Source organism: Phoenix dactylifera, chromosome 16 (assembly GCF_009389715.1).
Source record: "Phoenix dactylifera cultivar Barhee BC4 chromosome 16, palm_55x_up_171113_PBpolish2nd_filt_p, whole genome shotgun sequence".
Classification (NCBI taxonomy): domain Eukaryota; kingdom Viridiplantae; phylum Streptophyta; class Magnoliopsida; order Arecales; family Arecaceae; genus Phoenix; species Phoenix dactylifera.
In genome coordinates this window covers 5,987,255-6,004,095 of record NC_052407.1, presented here as the reverse complement: position 1 = coordinate 6,004,095, position 16,841 = coordinate 5,987,255, and the positions used below count along the sequence as shown (strand labels likewise).

The following is a 16,841-nucleotide window of genomic DNA, read 5'->3' as shown; positions in this document are numbered from 1 at the left end:
TTGAAAATTTCGAGCTGGATACCGCTGCTCGGATAGTAAGGCATGTGCCAGTAAAGACAAAGTTTAATGGATACAACCAAGCAACAGGAACAAACCAATAAGGATAGTAATTAAGTCGGATTGGATCAGGTAAATCTGTTTCTGATCTATTTTATCCAGCTTGCTTAATATATTTAGCCTATTTAAATATATTTAATCTAATAAAAATTTATTTAACTTATTTATTCTTGCTTGATTTATTTAATAAATGGATTATATGCAACATATTGGATTATCTATTTAATAAAAAGATCGAATTCAAATCTAAAATTTATTCTATTTAATAAATAGATCGAATTCAGATTAATAAATTTTTGATAAATAAAGATAGGTCATTGTCATCTCCATCAAAAAAAAAAAAAAAAAGCAGCAGCATAAGCAGCTGAGTCTAAATTGGATAATGATCTGCTTTAATTATTAAATAAATTAAAATAGATTAAACGGGTTAAAAGATCCTGTGGGCCATTCACTACTCGCGCCTGGGTGCCGCCCGCGGTAAGTGACACGTCTTCGTGATTCGCCTACGGCAATAAGCTAGGCGTGGGACACGTTTGCGACGTTGATCCAGAGAACGTGGGCCGGCCAGCCAGCCGTTTGCCTCCCTCCTGCCTATTTGTGTTGCTCCTCCTCTCGAGAACTTTCTAGCGTGAGCTCTGAAATTTCGAAGAAAAAAAAATTTCTTCTTCTTCTAGTTCTGCTTCTAATTGAGAAAAAATTCTTAGGGGGATGGGGAAGATAGGGTACCTGGAGATGAAGACGGATAGGTTGGCGGACGATTTGATCGAGTCGGATCTCAAGGAGCTCGGGATCGCGGCCAAGAAGCTCGCCAGCCATGCCTTCAAGCTTGGCAGTGGACTTGGGTTCGGCACCACCTTCTTCCAATTCCTCGCTTCCTTTTCAGCAATGTGAGCTCGCCTTGTTTGATCCTTTATTCCCCTGTGACCGCTTTATTCTGATTTCTTTTTTCGATTTCTCTATACGTATGCTTTTAATGACAACTAAGTTCATTTCGGGTACCAGTTACTCTCTGTTCATCATCGATCCATTCCTCTCTTGTTTAGTATTAACTTAAATTGCAAGAGAAACTCTGTTGATTGTGGCAGTTGATTATTTCTACCATAATCTTTGAGGTGTTAGATTTAAATCTATTCTGCAAAGTCCTAAGTTTCTTGTTTCAGAATCATATAATATTCTCATCAGTCTAAAAAAATAAGGATATTGATTCTGAAGGGTTTTTCTGTTCTTTTGAGGAAAAAAACGTTGGATACGGCCTTTATTTTGATAATGGTCTCCTTTTCTCTGTAACAATTCATTTTTTTCTCGATGCGAGCGGCGCAGATCATGACCATATGACTGCTTAGCGATTGAAGGTAGTGTCTTTATGGACAGATGTCGTTGCATCTTTTAAAACAAATTTTTTGATAACGGCGAGGTACTTCCCTGCGCCTCGTGTAAAAAGAGGTATATTGGATGGTCCATGGAGTAGAAGACTCCAACAAAGAACTAATAGTAACCTTTCTGGAGTGGGCCGAGTGGCTAAAGTTCTTAAGGTTTGTTGCCTACTAGCACGATTGATGAACCGGTTTTCCTGAAAATATTAGCTGGTTTCATGATATCGATGAAGTTTGTGTTCCTTTGTTCAAATATCGTCATTTGTTGCGTTCAAGGATGCAAACATGGATAGTGCTTCTTCTTTATGTCTTCATCTATAAATTAATGTTTGGTGCTGGCATAAGTCGTTCTAATTCACTCATTATGCTATACCTGAATTAGTCTAAATTGGATAGCAAGAAGGCCTATACCTTATATCATCGTGGGGAATATAAAACCATTACATGCTTGATTCCACAATGGACCTGATGTACTATTAGGATTGACAACCCGCCCTCCTTCTGCACCCAAAAAAAAAAAAAAAACTCTTTTTTCTTAAAATCCAGATTTGGTTCTAGAACATGGGATTGGACTATATTGTAGGTGTAATCTAGTTAAATAAAGGATTCAAAATATTACCTTGAATCAATGAGAAGTGCATGAGGGTTGTTCAAGAACTCACTCAAATGAAATGCAAACAAAACCGAAAGTCTTAAAAAAAGTCTGTGCTTGGAGAAGTTATGCAGCAGCAGGCCTCAACAGAACTATTAATATAAGGTTATGAATGACCAGAACTGTTGCAATTATGGTGTTCAGGATGAAAACCGAGCAGGCGAGACTAAGACAAGTGAGTGGCTTTCACCAACCTACAGAAGAATCTAGGAGACGGAGATAGTTGCTCCTTATGCGAAGAATGAAATAAACAGCTAGGTATGGGTTAATCTGGGGCTGGAGATAATTCAAGACAAATTAGTGGGAGAAAGGTTCATATCATGCACAATCATAGTTGGGCTACTTTATTTTTCTTTTTCTTATATTCATACTCAATGGCTGCCAGGACACTCAGAGATGAATCACGAGGAAAAATAAGAGCTTAAAAGTGTATAGCTAGTTTTGCTTATGGATTTAGTGGTGCAAGCCTTTGGTAAGAGCTTTGTGGTGAGAAAACCATATATTTGTAACTGTTCAGTGGATAGAGAATGGGAAAGAACTATAATAAGGATGCTTCAGTTGGGATGTGTTAGACTAAAGACTCAATTCACCTTAATGTGATCTTTGATTGTTTAAACATTTTGTCCTAGTGGTTCATGTTGCCAGTGGTGCAAGTCCCTAGCAAGAGCATGTGGTCGGAAAAGTTTCTTTTCTATCATCATTAATTGAAAATGGAATGGAAAATTGGATAGAGGGAAAGCTTTCACATGGACATCTGACCAGAGCTCTGGTTCACGTTTTGATGAAAGCTTTGAAGATCTAAACTTCCAATAGTGATTTGGTAGGATAGATTGATGATCTACAAACATGCAGAGGGTAATTTTGATTTCTAATTCAAAAGGTGGATATGAGCTATGGATGCTTTGACTTTTAGCAATTGTTCTTTGATGATTTCATGAAAGCTCCTGATCGGGATTTTAGAACATGTTATTTAGATTATAAAAGCTTAAAAGAAATGTGAAATACATCAGCACAACTGAAGGCAATAAATTATTATACATACATGATGCCATATAGCAGGACACTCAAAGCAAGAAAAAATAAAAGGAAAGGAAACACAATATGTGTAGGCAATATACATAATGAACTTTGACATACTTGCCACATACAAATGCATTTTTAAGCCTTTCAACCTTTGGATGCTATAAAGTACTCTTCAGATCCCATTATTTGCTGAAGATTTTGATGTCCTGAATTCATGTTGCTTCAATACTTAGATTTGCATAATGAGAAGAAAAAGAAGAGACAATTAGGAAAGAAAGGGGCATGTGGAGTATTCCTCCTTAAGATGGAGGCATGACATGTAGTCCATCGCAAAGAAAATCCAAATTTGTGAGAACATATTTTCTTCCTCTCTTGTAGACTTTCCTCTAAAGATCGCACATAACTCCATTGCCTACTTAGGAACATCTGGGATTTTTAATTCTCTTCCATCAGCAATCTTTACTACTTATCTATGTAAACTCTAGCTGTTTATACTTTTACATTTCAATTTTTCAGCTTAATGTTACGGATTGCAACTTTCTACTTATGTGTTGAGAGTATTTACATATTATAATTAAATAAGACGGCTAAGGCATTATTGCTTGTACTTTCAAAGGGGAACTAGGTTTACTTTAATCTGTTATGACTTCATTGTTGGTTGTTCTGTATCTGCTGGATCTAAATGTTCTGACATCTGATGAGTATACACAGTTATGCTTTGATTAAACAAAGGTGCCTGTGCCAGGAGATGCTTTATATTTAAATAAAACAGCTAAAACATTGTTATTTGTACTTTCACATGGGAACTGGGGTTTGGTCAATCAGTTATGACTTCTCTGTTGGTTGTTCTGTATCTGCTGGATCCAAATGTTCTGACATCAGATGATGATACTCAGTTATACTGAGATTAAAACAACAGTATATGTACCAGGAAATGCTTGATTTTTGTGACTTGAACAAAACAAGCTGCAGTTTTGTTAATTTTTCTTGATGCTTGGTTGTTTTCCTTGGATGCCATAATGTAACTTCATTGAAGGGAGAGATAGTGAATTGTTATAGCTGTTGCCACAGACTTTGTATTGATGCTTATGTGATGTCGCATGCATCTTTAGTTAGAATTTGCCTCACTTTTATGCAACTTTTCTGTTCCATTTTATAACTGTGTAGATCAGTAATGTACCCCAGAGTTTTTGGGATGTCTGGAATCTTCTGTATCATAATCAGACAGACATACATGTTCAGCCTTTTTTTTAAAACAATAAACTTGTTAGAAGTGCCTATATGTGCTGACACAATACTGTTCTATTGATTTGATTGTTTTACCTTACTTCTGAAGTTAATAATTTATTTTTTTGTGTGTCTTCTTACTGCAGATATCTGTTGGTATTGGACCGGACAAACTGGAGGACAAACATGTTGACTGCACTTTTAGTTCCTTACATTTTCTTGAGCTTGCCATATGTGCTGTTTTCTTTACTGAGGTGACTATCCTTTTCTTTCTTTTATATTGGCTTTTTCTGTGGATGACCTGCAGAATGAAGGTTCAAAAATTAGGTGAACCAGAACAATTAACTTAAGGTACCAGTGTAGTGGGAATATGAGAGGATTTAAGGATGTAATTAGTGTTGGTAAAATATGGAGTGGGAATATTTTTCACCTTGAATCAACTTTACTGAATGATGGACAGATAAATGAGTACATCCCTGATAGGATTAAATTGAGGTAAATGAAGTGTAGATATGCCTTCAGGGTAGTATTTAATCAAACTCCATTGGGATTCAAAAAATAATTTCAAAAAACAATAGTCAGGTCACCTTAAACATCAGGATGTTAGGCAGTGGAGAAGGCTCGCAAGTATGATACTAGGATGAACAATGGCTATATTAGATATGGTTTGTTATTGGATATATAAAGTAATGATAGACAGCTATTATGTATTGGATGACAATTTAGGCCAGAACTGGTCTTCCTTGGAGGAAGTTGAATGGTTGAAAAACTGCCTGGGTATGGGGGTACTGAATGGGCTACAGATTTTTTTGTAAAGGTTTGATAGGAGACTCTGAGAAATGGTTTAATTTTTTATGTAATAATCTCACAGGATTTAGCCTTGGTTATGTATTAACTAATTGAGAAGGAAACTTGTAAGTGGCACTGAACAGATCAGACAAGTCTTGTTGTTTATGATATATTTTCCCATGGTTTGGTCTTCAATTTTATTGAGATATTTTGCAGGGGGGAGGTTGGTAAATGGATTGCGTTTATTGCTGTTGTGCTGCGACTCTTCTTTCCTCGGCATTTTCCAGGTATATGTTTTAATGTTAATCTAGCTTGATCTATCATGTTCCTGTTTCTAGTATCCCCTTAGCGGCACAAATACTCTGAAGGTCTTAATTATCAGCAGTTGTATAGTCATAATGTGTCTATTTGTTCATGCACTTATAATTGGTTCTATTTTTTTCTTTTTCCTTTTTCTTTGTACAAATGTTCTATTTGTTTAATCTTTGTCAATTCCCAATCAGTAATAGAGAATTGCAGTGTTGAGATTTATATTTGCTGACTTTTCATAAGTTATTTTTTCCTCCTTGCTATTTATGAAATGCAGCATCTTGGAATTTAAGAAGTGTTGGTCATGTATGGAATTGGAATATTAGATATTTATGTAATCCACTCTCCAATAGGAAGCACAAGATGTTACCAACTACCCTTTCAACCTGGAAATATGGCAGTCTCCTTTCTGTACAACCAAAGAGAGATTTATTTAATTATTTATTTGTTTATTTACCCCAGATGTTATTTTAGCTCAAATTATGTATGCTTCTTTTTCTGTTTCTTTTTTCCCTGGGTTGGAAGAAAATGCTTTATGATCAGAGGCATTAATTCGTTCTTGGTGTTGATGGACTCGCGCATAATTGCAACCATATTACATGAGTGTCTCCCCATCTATATGAGTTTGGTTTGTAAGGCATGTTTTCTGCTCTTACCAGAAGCACTAATGCATAATCAATTGAACACTTCAAAGTCTTTTGCTAAATTAACAATATTTCCACCTTTCAACTCTGAATTGAGTCTTGTGTATAAACTGTGTCCACAAGTACCTGCTTGCCTATCATATATTGTACAAGCTGATTAACCATTTTCAGGGTCATTACACATACACACACTCAAAAGAAGGATAAAAAAAAAAGGAGATTAACCATTCAAGGATGAGGATTTATCCAAGCTACCTTGTACCATTGTGCTTTGGTGCCTCTAAACATTAAAGCATCATCCTATGGGTCTTGCTTCCTGTGGAAACTCCTGAATCATCATACTATTTATTTAGTGATAAATTTCTGCTGAATGTCTATATACGGTCATGCTCAAAACTTTTGAACCACAAATATCTTGGATCGTGGAGAAGTTATGTCAGCATTCTCCTATCCTTTGTGTAGATTATATTTGGCACTATATCCTTTGAAATCTTGCTAAATGATCCACCTTATAGTTGTATACATTGCTTCTTTCAAATATGTTGATCTTCCTTCCTCCTTTATTTGCATGAGTAAACGTAGTATAGGCGCATGATTCCACATCCTCCCATGCTGAAGTGCCCTGGCATGGTGCACTTAACAGAAGGATACCTATACATGATGTATTATAACATGTTAAGACATCATAATACTGTAGGTAACTGATCAAAAAAATTGGATCCTTTCTTATGTGAACATTGTTCCTGTTGATCCAGACTGGTTGGAGATGCCCGCATCGTTGATCCTTCTTCTCGTGGTTTCCCCTAGCTTCTTTGCCCACACAATCAGGGACGGCCTAGTTGGCGTCGTCATATGTTTGGTCATTGGCTGCTACCTGCTTCAAGAGCACATCCGAGCATCAGGGGGCTTCAGAAACTCATTCACGAGGAGTCATGGCATATCAAATACCGTAGGTATCATTCTCTTGTTCGTCTATCCTGTCTGGTGCTTGGTGCTGCGTTTCATGTAGCCTCCTCGTTCCAGCTCTGGAAATGTTTTGTTTGCCGTTGTTGGGACGGTCGGATTTGGTTATTTTGAGATTGTGGATTTCCTATGGTTGGCTTTCTAATGAACCACCAAAATATTGAGATAGGCTTCTCTTTGAAATAATGGTTTTGTGCTTAAATAGGGATATTTTTCTTGTTCTGGGGATGAAGTCTGGCAGATTCGGTATGCATTGCATTTGGATTTTGGTGTACCCACGCATGCTTTTCTGTGGTTAATTTATATGACCGAATTAGGGAGCTCTTTTCTGATTTTATGAGCTGCTGCACTCACACTCTTGTCTATTTCATGGAGGAATCAGGATAATTGAAGAATGAGTCAAGATAATAAACATAATGACTTAATTGGGTCGAGATGATAATTAGGTTAACCAAAAAAATGATGCATGTGGAGAAGATTTGCATTCACAATTCTGTAGCAAATCAATGTCTTGATATCATGTTGAATAATCAATTGATTCCAAATGCTTGAGTTGATAAAGAAACGGTCGTCATTGTATATCAGGTTTAACATCATCCTTCATGTGCAACCTTGATTACGTACGTGGAGGAACCACGATGAGTGAAATGTGTCAAAGAAGAGAGGTGGTTAATCTCGCAATCTTAAAATTTTAGATGTGATGATTGCTGCGCCAATATGGATGGTGCACCACACTTATAGATTTATTTAAGGATTCCAGAGCCAACTAACTCAAGTAAATCCCTTTGAATTGGTATCATCAAAAGTGCCATTTAATGAAACAAGGTGCCATTTAAAGTGAAATTGATGTAAAGCAACTGGGTCTCTCCCTAGCACCTTGCTGTTTATTCCTTTAGATATCTTCTTCTTTCTATCTATTTTATTGGAATTCAGTAACTGGGTCTCTCCCTAGCACCTTGCACCCTTTGCCTAGCAACCAAAAAAAAAAAAAAAAAAAAATCTAGATTCAAATCTCAAATGATGCATCTCCAAGCATTTTAGCCTACATAATTATAATATGGATGGACCTCCCTTATTTTCTTTCTCTAAAAGAATTCTAAAAAAATATATTCTGAAAAATTATAGATACACCCCCATAAGTTTGGGGTACACTTAGATCCCAAAAATTTGAAAAGTATCAATTAGCCATCAAGACTTTTAATCCGTTGCAATGTGGCCCGACTGTTTATTTCTCTTATCACGTGAGGTCACCTGATAACCAAACTTTTATAAAATTCTAGAACTGCCTTCCTAAATATATATTGATGATGAAACTTGTAAGAAAAAGTAATATTAGAAATTTCTAATTTTTTAATTAAATATATATATTCTCCTATCTTAAATGTTCCAATAAAATCCTTATGAACTTGTTCCAAAGCATAGCTTAAAATGATGTGCTATAATTTTCCCCAAATTGGAACTATTATTGACCATTATAATAATTGACAACCATTATTTTCGTTGTAAAGAAACTCTTGGGGTTAGTGAACCTTCAGAAATCGACCATTTGCTTCAGCCCGAGGATGGAGGTGCAGGTGAGGCGAGAGATCAGGAGGATTCTCGAGATGCGGGAGCAGGAGGGGCCGTAGAGCTACCTTAGGGTACCTATCATGGGGAGGAGGTTGCAGGTGGTGGAGTGTTCTGAGCTAATGCAATGGGTCCCGGACAGGCTGGAGGGCTAGAGAACATCATCTCTATCTATAATAAGCAGGCTGACACTAGTCAGGTCGGTTTTGTATCCCATGCTGTCTACCTCATGTCTAATACTGTTGTTCCTAAGGCAATGCTGATGAAGATTGATCAGTTTCTTCGGAACTTCTTATGGGGTTTGTATGGAAGTGGCCATGGAGTGCACTTGTTGGCCTAGGAGAGAGTCTGCGCACCAGTCCGCGAGAAAGGGCTGGGGGTGCAATCCCTCCTAGAGAGATGAGAGGCGCTTATTGCTCGTCATGCGGTAAGGTTTATCCTTGAGCCGCAGGACCTCTGGAGTCAGGGCATGGCGGCTAGGTACGGCCGGGTGCATACTAATGGGGCGACCCCGAGTAGACGAAGATGCTCCTACTTGGGGCAGGAGATTCGCTGGTATATACCCACCGCCTTGGCGAACACCAAATGGCTAATCGGCGTGGGCAGAATGTGGATGTGATGGAGGACTCGTGGGTGGACTCTCTTCCTTTGAGACTCTGGCCGACCATGCTCAACATCGAGGCTGTTAACGAACTTCAAGTCTGCGATCTCCTTAGCCCAGAGGGGGTGGAGTGGGATGTCGGCATGATTGGTCGGGTATTTGGAGAGCACCTTGCAAAGCATGTTCGATCGCTCTCGAATCCGGGGTGTGTTGGCCCAGATGTGAGAGTTTGGAGTATGTCTAGTAGAGCTAGTGTCAGGGTGGAAGATGTCTTCCACACCCTCCAGCGGGAGCACATGCTCGGGATGGATTGTGCTTGGACATGGAGTTTTGGACTCTACCTGCGGGTAGTTCTATTTCTATGGAAGGTGGCCTGGGAGCGCCTGCCGACGAAATTATTACTGAGCAGAAGAGGACTTGGCGTTCAACCCTAGTGTTCGGATTCCCAAGTGGACAAGATGGTGGATCATGCCCTATTCCAGTGCATGTGGTCTAGGGGAGTCTGAAGACTTGTCAAGATCCCACAAGATGCTTGCAGCCAGATAGGATCTTTCCTACAGGCAATTCGTCAGTGGTCCAGTGCCCCCCAGATGCGCTAGGTGGCCATTGGGGCGACCTGCACGACCTACTAGATCTTGTTGGCTAGGAACGCTCAGACATTTAGCGAGAGTAGTCCGTCCTCGAGATTCGTCATGGAGCACGCCCGGGTAGAAGAAGCGGAGATCATTCATGCAGGCTTGGCATATGGATCCTTGATAGCTCGGGACATATGGAGCTCCCCTTCTGCTCAGGTAGCGCCTTGTATGATGTTTTTCACCTGGGAGCCCCCACCCCCCGAGTTTTCTCATGGTCAATTTCGATGGATGTGTGCTGAACGGCGACAAGAGAGGAGGTTCTGGTTTCGTCATTAGATACCCGAACTATAGGATAGTGGCTGGTGGTGGATGCTAGATCTTCGATTCTTCAATTTCGGGAGCAAAGCTGCGGGCGGCTTGAACTGGCCTGAGCCATGCTCGGTGCACGCTACAGGCCAGCTTGGTCATATTGGAGGACGACTCGACCACTGTGATTAGTTGGATCCAGGATGGCCCTGGTGGCGGAGGGGGACACCCCCTACTTCAAAATATTCGGGCTATGGTGAGTGATGATATGGCCTTTCAGGCTAAGCATGTATTCAGAGAGGCTAACGGAGCTGCAGACTTAGTGGCCTCTTATGTGGCCAGTCACTTCGGAGGTACCCTGTGGACTGAAGAGGAGGAGCTGCCTAAAGCACTTCGAAACTTGTTTTCTAATTTTATTGGGTGTATCCGTATTCGAATTATATGAATCACCCGTTTCAGCAAAAAAAAAAAACTCTTGGAGTTTTTAATATTACAGTAACTATAGAAATAAAAAACTATTTAGATCATCACAATAAAAAATAATAGATGATATCAAAAAAATTAATGGCACTATTTTTTTATTTTTTATTAGATAAAATAATATATATTTCAACCATGTGATCACTCTTGGAGAGAATTTTCATGAAAAAATTAAAATTTGAAATAAATATTATTTTATATGAAGAAAAATAACGACCACTACGTACTATGATACTCATTTACATCAGAAGTTAATGAAAAGTAAAGATCATTATATATTTCTACATCTTTACATGGATAACAGTCATTAAGCCACTATTTAAAATTGTCCCGTAGTTTTCAATTTGGATTGGGTTTAGGTATTTTTTTTTTTTAATCAAACATTATATGGTAGGCATGAGTTCAAGCTTCGACTTAACTCAAGCTCGAAAATTATCTTTTATCTACAATTGGCCGGGTTGGATCATCAATCTAAAATAAAAAGTTTCCAAAAATTTGTTTTATTTTTATTTTTCTTAAGAAAATGATTGGTTTCTTTTAGTCATTTTAAATTTAAATTTTTTCCCTCCTTCAATCAATGTAGTGATTGATCTATGTGTTTTTTGTTCTTTTTTAAGATTATGAGAGGCTAAATGTCACTTTCTACCTTCTCCCGCTTCTCTAGAAGGTTATGGGCTTGACCATTGAAAGCTTATCTGGATCGGGTTTTGGGTTTGGCCTGCTTGGGTCGGTTCACGGGAATCGAGAGCCGGTATTTCTTTGCTGGACCGGTCGCCGCTCTTTGAGGCGCAGTTGTGGACCGGGTTCGATGCCGAATCCAACTGTTAGGGGCATTTACGTAAATCTACAAGCATGGAGCAAAACCGAGACCTAACCCTAGAATTAGAGCGCTCGGCCTATAAATTTCCGCCCCCCTCGCTCACCCCTCTCTCCGTCGCACTCTCGTCCGTCCCCTACCAAACCCCGCCGGGTCTCCTTCTCTTCCCACCTCCGCCCCCCCTTCTTTTATTTCGAATTCGGAGGCCTGATCGATGGATTTCTTCAATTCCTTGGTGATTGTTCCGCATCTTTTGATTTCTCCCTTTCTTTTCTTGTATTTGTTCAGCTGTTTGCAAGGTTTTAAAGTGGGCAGTCTGATGGTCTAAATCTTGGGGCCAAGGGGTTTCTCGGTGATGAGCAAAGAAAATATAGATGACGAGTCCGATCTTTCCATTCAAAACATTATGAGGACGAATCGAGGCATTTGTCTGAGAGATAACCCCCCCTCTCCTCTCCTTCCGCTTTCTTTTAATCGTTTTTCTCTAAGAGTTTTTTTTAATAAAGAAATTTTGTTTTCAGGCTTTTGATTGCAATAAAAATCGTAGTTTCTTTGCTGCTTAAGAATATGGCATAATGATGAAACTATTTTTTCCCGAGATCTTTTCACTGATGAGTGAAATAATCCTCCTACTCATTCTGAATGCCAGTTAGATATTAATCCCATAGATCGGAAAAAAGTCTTTTTATAATTTTCTTTATCTGATTTTGTTATTACGTTTTATTTTTTTGACCCCCCCTCATTAGGGATCGGGCGTCAGTTGAATTGGTAGTCTCTGGCCCGTTGCTCCATATTAGTCGTCAGAATTTTTCATGTTATTATTTTCTCTTTGTTATATATATTTTGTGATTTGGCCTTGGAGGTCATTCTCAACTTGCCCGTGACCAGGCTCTGTAGGCATCGATCAGTACGGGCCGTAAGAGTCTGAGAAATAATTGGGAGTAGAAATAGAGGTTGGCTTTTTAGGTTGTTATGTTAACATTGGATCCTCGTCATTTTAAGTTGAGAATTATTGGGCAAATTGATTTCTCGCCCCTTCTTTGCGATGGTACTTTGGATCCTCGTCATTTTAAATTTCTCATTATGCTATGGTTTCGATTTTGATATCCCGAGCTTCTGTCAGGCTCTATTCAATTCTTGGCCGATTGTTTTCGGTATATTTTATCATATTTTACTAGACATTAAGCAAAGGGAAGGAGGGATTATTTTTTTTTTTGAGATTTTGGCAACCGCTTGCGGCAGTTTGATTGCAATTTTGCGTTTACTCCGCAGCCAATTTTCTTTTCTTTTAATATGAAGCTAATCATGCAAAGCTAGTGAGCTGTTCTTTGATTTTACGCAAACTGGGTACATTTTGTGCATTGTTATCTCTCTTATTCATTTGATTATTTTTATCTTCTTAAAAAATTCGAATTTGTTTTGAGTGGTTTTCGGGCTTTCTTTTTGGTTGGAATTTAAGTTGGGGAGAGATTTTGATGCAGCGATGAGTCTTCAAGCACTTTTGATATGATCCAAAATCTTCCTGCAAAATCTTCAAGCACTCTAATATGATCAAGAGCCTAGTTGGATATTCCTGCAAAAATGGATCCAAAATCTTGCATTAATTGGACGTAATCCATCTAGAATATATTGCATAGATTATGTTGGGTCGGGTCCATATCAAATGGATCTCTTCCTCTATATTAGTGAGGTTATTTTTTTTTCTCAATGTAGGATTTGTTCCAGCACACTTGAAAAAATTATTTTGAATACGGTGAATATAGATCTAACCTGCTTGTATACTTGTGAATCTTGTTAAGATTATCCAAACAGCCTCTTAGTGGATCCTCATGAATATTTTTTGTCAAATTGGAGTTCAAACTTTGCTTAAACAAATATCATTTACCTATTGTCCTCTCAATTATCGAACTATCAAACAATCGTATCAAAAAATAAAAGCATCAAACCATATTCCAACATAGCTGTATAATGTCTATTTGAGAATATATCTGTATATGTACATATTTATAATTAGAGAAGAAAGAAGGAAATCTCTTGTTTTTTATTTTCACATGTTTTCATGGCATTTTGAGGCATTTTTAAAAGAATCGTGTCCTGGATGAGCATGTGTTACACGAGGCAGGTGCTTTAGACGAGTTCTGTCCTACTGGAGGGTGATTCGGCCATGGTGATCAGCTGAATCTGTAGAGGCCTGAATGGTTATGGAGGAGCTCATTCCTAGCTCTACGATATTTGGTTGATGGTGAGGGAGGGGGTTACATTGCAGGCTATACATGTATGTCGTGAAGCTAATGAAATGGTCGACTGGGTGATGGCATATGTAGCGAGCCACTTAAGAGGCACTCTATGGGTTGGAGAGAGAGATGCTCGAAGCACTTTGAAACATTTTGTATTTCGATTTTATTGGGTGTATTCATACTCGTGATGTATGAAATGCTCCTTTTACCCAAAAAAAAAAAAAAAAAAGTCCAAGAATGCGCCCCATAGGGATGCTTGTTCCTTCTCTCACAGCTCCTCTTAGTAGAACTCTGGAAAAAGCAAGGGAAAAATAGTTCTTATTATTTGTAGGGAGAAAAGATCCAAACCACATCTAATCATAAAGGCTGGCAAACATAAATAGTTTTAGGCCTCCGTCTCATTCAACAGTGAACAATCAACAATATTATATGTAATTGACGTACTGAAGATCAAAATTACCATTATGATTAGCCATTATGACGTAGTTGGAGGTGTTTTTTCTTGGTAGGTATAATATCAGTTGAGCCAGACGAAGCCTGGTCAAGGACTTCGAGGAGAAAAGAGGACGGTTGTTCCAGTCCTAGCTTAATTACATTGCGGATGCAACGAAACGAAAGCAAACATTTCGACACTTCTCGGTGCGTGGGTTATCTTCATTGATTTGTGGCCTGAGTTTTCCTTTAGATTCTATATGTATTGATATTTCACCTGGGACAATGCGTATGAGGTGTTATTAGAAGGGGGTTGTGATTATCCAATGATCAAATAGTTTTTCGTTGATATGATAAATACACTGGAAATTTAGGAATAAGCATTTCTGTTGTATCTGAGAATGAACCTCAAAGCCAAAAACAAGGAATACAATTAGTTAAGATGTGAGTAGTTAAAGTAATAGGAGGTTAGGAATTGCAGATTTGTTGCCGCTAGAAATTGAATCCTGTCGGGTGAAAAATTCTTTGATGTAGATAGAAATTGAAGCATCTCCAATGAAGAATTCTCTGATGCCTAAATCAAACAACTCTGGAAGAAAGTTTGAGAGGAGCAGAGAAGCAATATAAAAAAGTCAAAAGAGAATTTACTTAAAAAATTCTTAAAAATGTAATATATAGGCAAGAGCTGGAATTTGTAATCAAGTGGTGGGGCTATATGCTGATTAATAAGAAACAATAGCGTATCTTGCTCATTAATCTCTTCTACATTTCTAAATAGCATAATTTGCTCAAGTTTGTTTGCTAGAAATAATGATACGGCCGAGTTATTGCCTTTGTTGCCCTAATGGTGCATTTATTAGAAATAGTGATACGAATGAGTTGTTTTCAGAGAGATGCAGGGAATTCTCCGCATTGTTCGGTAGGCTAAATGACAAGTTTTGAATAGTAAGCTAGGTAGCCAGCTTTTATTTGCAGGTTTATCTCGGTTCCAAAGCGTGTCAAGGTAGATGAAGTAAAACTCAAATTTTGGTTTAATTCTAACGGTAATATAAAAGTAGAAATATTTATTAATTTTTCAATTCTTAAATAGCATGACCCAAAAAATCTTATAATAGCCCTAAATTTCTCCACCCGAAGGTGCCTCCCCTCCTCCCCCGCCGCCGCCACGACTAACAATACCTTACTGGTTCCACAATTGTCTTCTAGACATAATAGCCAATTTTTAAAATAATAGCATATAATTATTTTCAAACCTTTTTAAAATTTAGTATTTAATTGAGCTGTGTTATATCAAAAATCTTTAGCAGCCACATATATTTGAATTTGTATTATAACTAGCAAAGGAAAGGTTTACGTGCAGAGACATATATGAGGAAAAATATAATAAAAAAACATAATTGATTATAATTCAGCTATTAAATTCATCAAAATTGTACTAAATTATTTCTTGACATGTTCGTACAAGAGTTATAATGAAAAAAGAATGTATTTATAATTATTACTGTGGCATAAGGCCACTAAACACTTGCTTGGTTGATATTAACTCTTTCCACTAGAGAATAGAGCAGGGGTTCCATTTTAGTTGAAGTCAATCACCAAGAGATGGATGGATATAGGGTCGAAGATGAGGATTAGCCCTTTCTGAGATCAAAAAAATAAATAAATAAAATAAAATACAGAAGTTCAACCATTCAATTAAATTATCATACAATCATTGTATCATTATTATAATATGATAGAATTATATAAGTATATTGCAATTCAGATTAGAATTATAGTTTAGAGATCTGTTAAATCAATTAGTAGAGGTCTATCAGATCTAAGTAGAGCCAACAATTTTTAAAAAAGAAAAAAATAGATAGGACTTACTCGAAAAATCTTTTCAAGATTTATTATATGGATACTTTGTGACTCACAATGAAATTCAAATAATTTATTTATCAAAAAGATCAAAAATTATAAAGATTATGCTATGATTTTTTTTTATCAATCAAAAGAACTTTCAAAGTCCATGATTCAAAGGCATTTTAAGATTCAAAAAAGTAGCCCGAACTATTGCACGCACGCATGCGGTAAAAAAAACCCTTTTTTCTGTGAGTTATCCGTGCATCCACATCCCCTCGAAAGCTCGTCTGACCTATTAAACCACACCATCAACACTGTTTTAAGCGTTTATACACCGGACGGTTACTTGCAAAACAGTGCAGCATTCCTCTATAAATATCCCCCTCATCTCCAACGAGAACACTCGTGATTCAACTAACAGTAAAACAGGAGGCAAAAACCAAAAAAGGGGATTCTGAAGGTCTCATGGTAAAATTATGTTGGTGGAATCATAAAATTCTTCCCCAAAAATGGTTGCAAACTTCGAGTATGCCAATTTAAAGACAAGCTAATATATCAGCCAGGATGGAACACCTGCTAATGCTCTATGCAAAAAAATAAAAATTCATGCACGTAATTCACATGGATCAACAAAGAGAACAAGTTTCTAAGATGGAATGATAAACAGCAGCGGGTAACGCTGTATGAGTAGCATTTGCAACTGTAATTTATACAGAAATAGAGCATATCGAAATCTTGATTTCCGCTTCATCTTTGGGGCATTAGATATTTCACTTTACTCCAAGCCAAAGACACGGATTCAGGAACAATGAAAACAGATCCAGGTATACAAGAATCAAAAGCGTGGAACAAGTGGTAGAACCCTATGTTGCCTTCCCATAATAACAGGGCTACTTAAAAGAGGAATTTTTCCATGTAATGAATAATTTTCAACCATTAAACTTG

The 16,841-nt window shown here is 37.7% G+C and overlaps 1 protein-coding gene and 2 non-coding genes across 3 annotated transcripts; all 3 read left to right on the top strand.

Moving 5' to 3' along the window:
• The first annotated feature begins 586 nt into the window (after positions 1 to 586).
• LOC103721175 (cold-regulated 413 plasma membrane protein 2-like) lies at positions 587 to 7,311 on the top strand. The gene is made up of 5 exons (XM_008811254.4): positions 587 to 685; positions 762 to 944; positions 4,479 to 4,586; positions 5,338 to 5,408; positions 6,830 to 7,311. The coding sequence occupies exons 2-5, from the start codon at positions 766 to 768 to the stop codon at positions 7,081 to 7,083; spliced, it is 612 nt and encodes a 203-aa protein (XP_008809476.2). The 5' UTR covers positions 587 to 685; positions 762 to 765; the 3' UTR covers positions 7,084 to 7,311.
• A 4,418-nt stretch (positions 7,312 to 11,729) lies between these two features.
• On the top strand, positions 11,730 to 11,821 carry LOC113463653. Its single transcript, XR_003388320.2, has one exon. It is a non-coding gene; the product is annotated as a small nucleolar RNA SNOR75 (small nucleolar RNA).
• Positions 11,822 to 11,949: 128 nt separating this feature from the next.
• LOC113463652 lies at positions 11,950 to 12,024 on the top strand. Its single transcript, XR_003388319.1, has one exon. It is a non-coding gene; the product is annotated as a small nucleolar RNA Z105 (small nucleolar RNA).
• Positions 12,025 to 16,841: the final 4,817 nt, after the last annotated feature.

Excerpts from the sequence above, each read along its gene's own strand:
- LOC103721175 (XM_008811254.4), top strand. The coding sequence starts at position 766 with ATGGGGAAGATAGGGTACCTGGAGATGAAGACGGATAGGTTGGCGGAC. Across the intron at positions 945-4,478 it reads CTCGCTTCCTTTTCAGCAAT|ATATCTGTTGGTATTGGACC; the intron begins GTGAGCTCGCCT and ends TTCTTACTGCAG. Across the intron at positions 5,409-6,829 it reads CTTTCCTCGGCATTTTCCAG|ACTGGTTGGAGATGCCCGCA; the intron begins GTATATGTTTTA and ends CTGTTGATCCAG.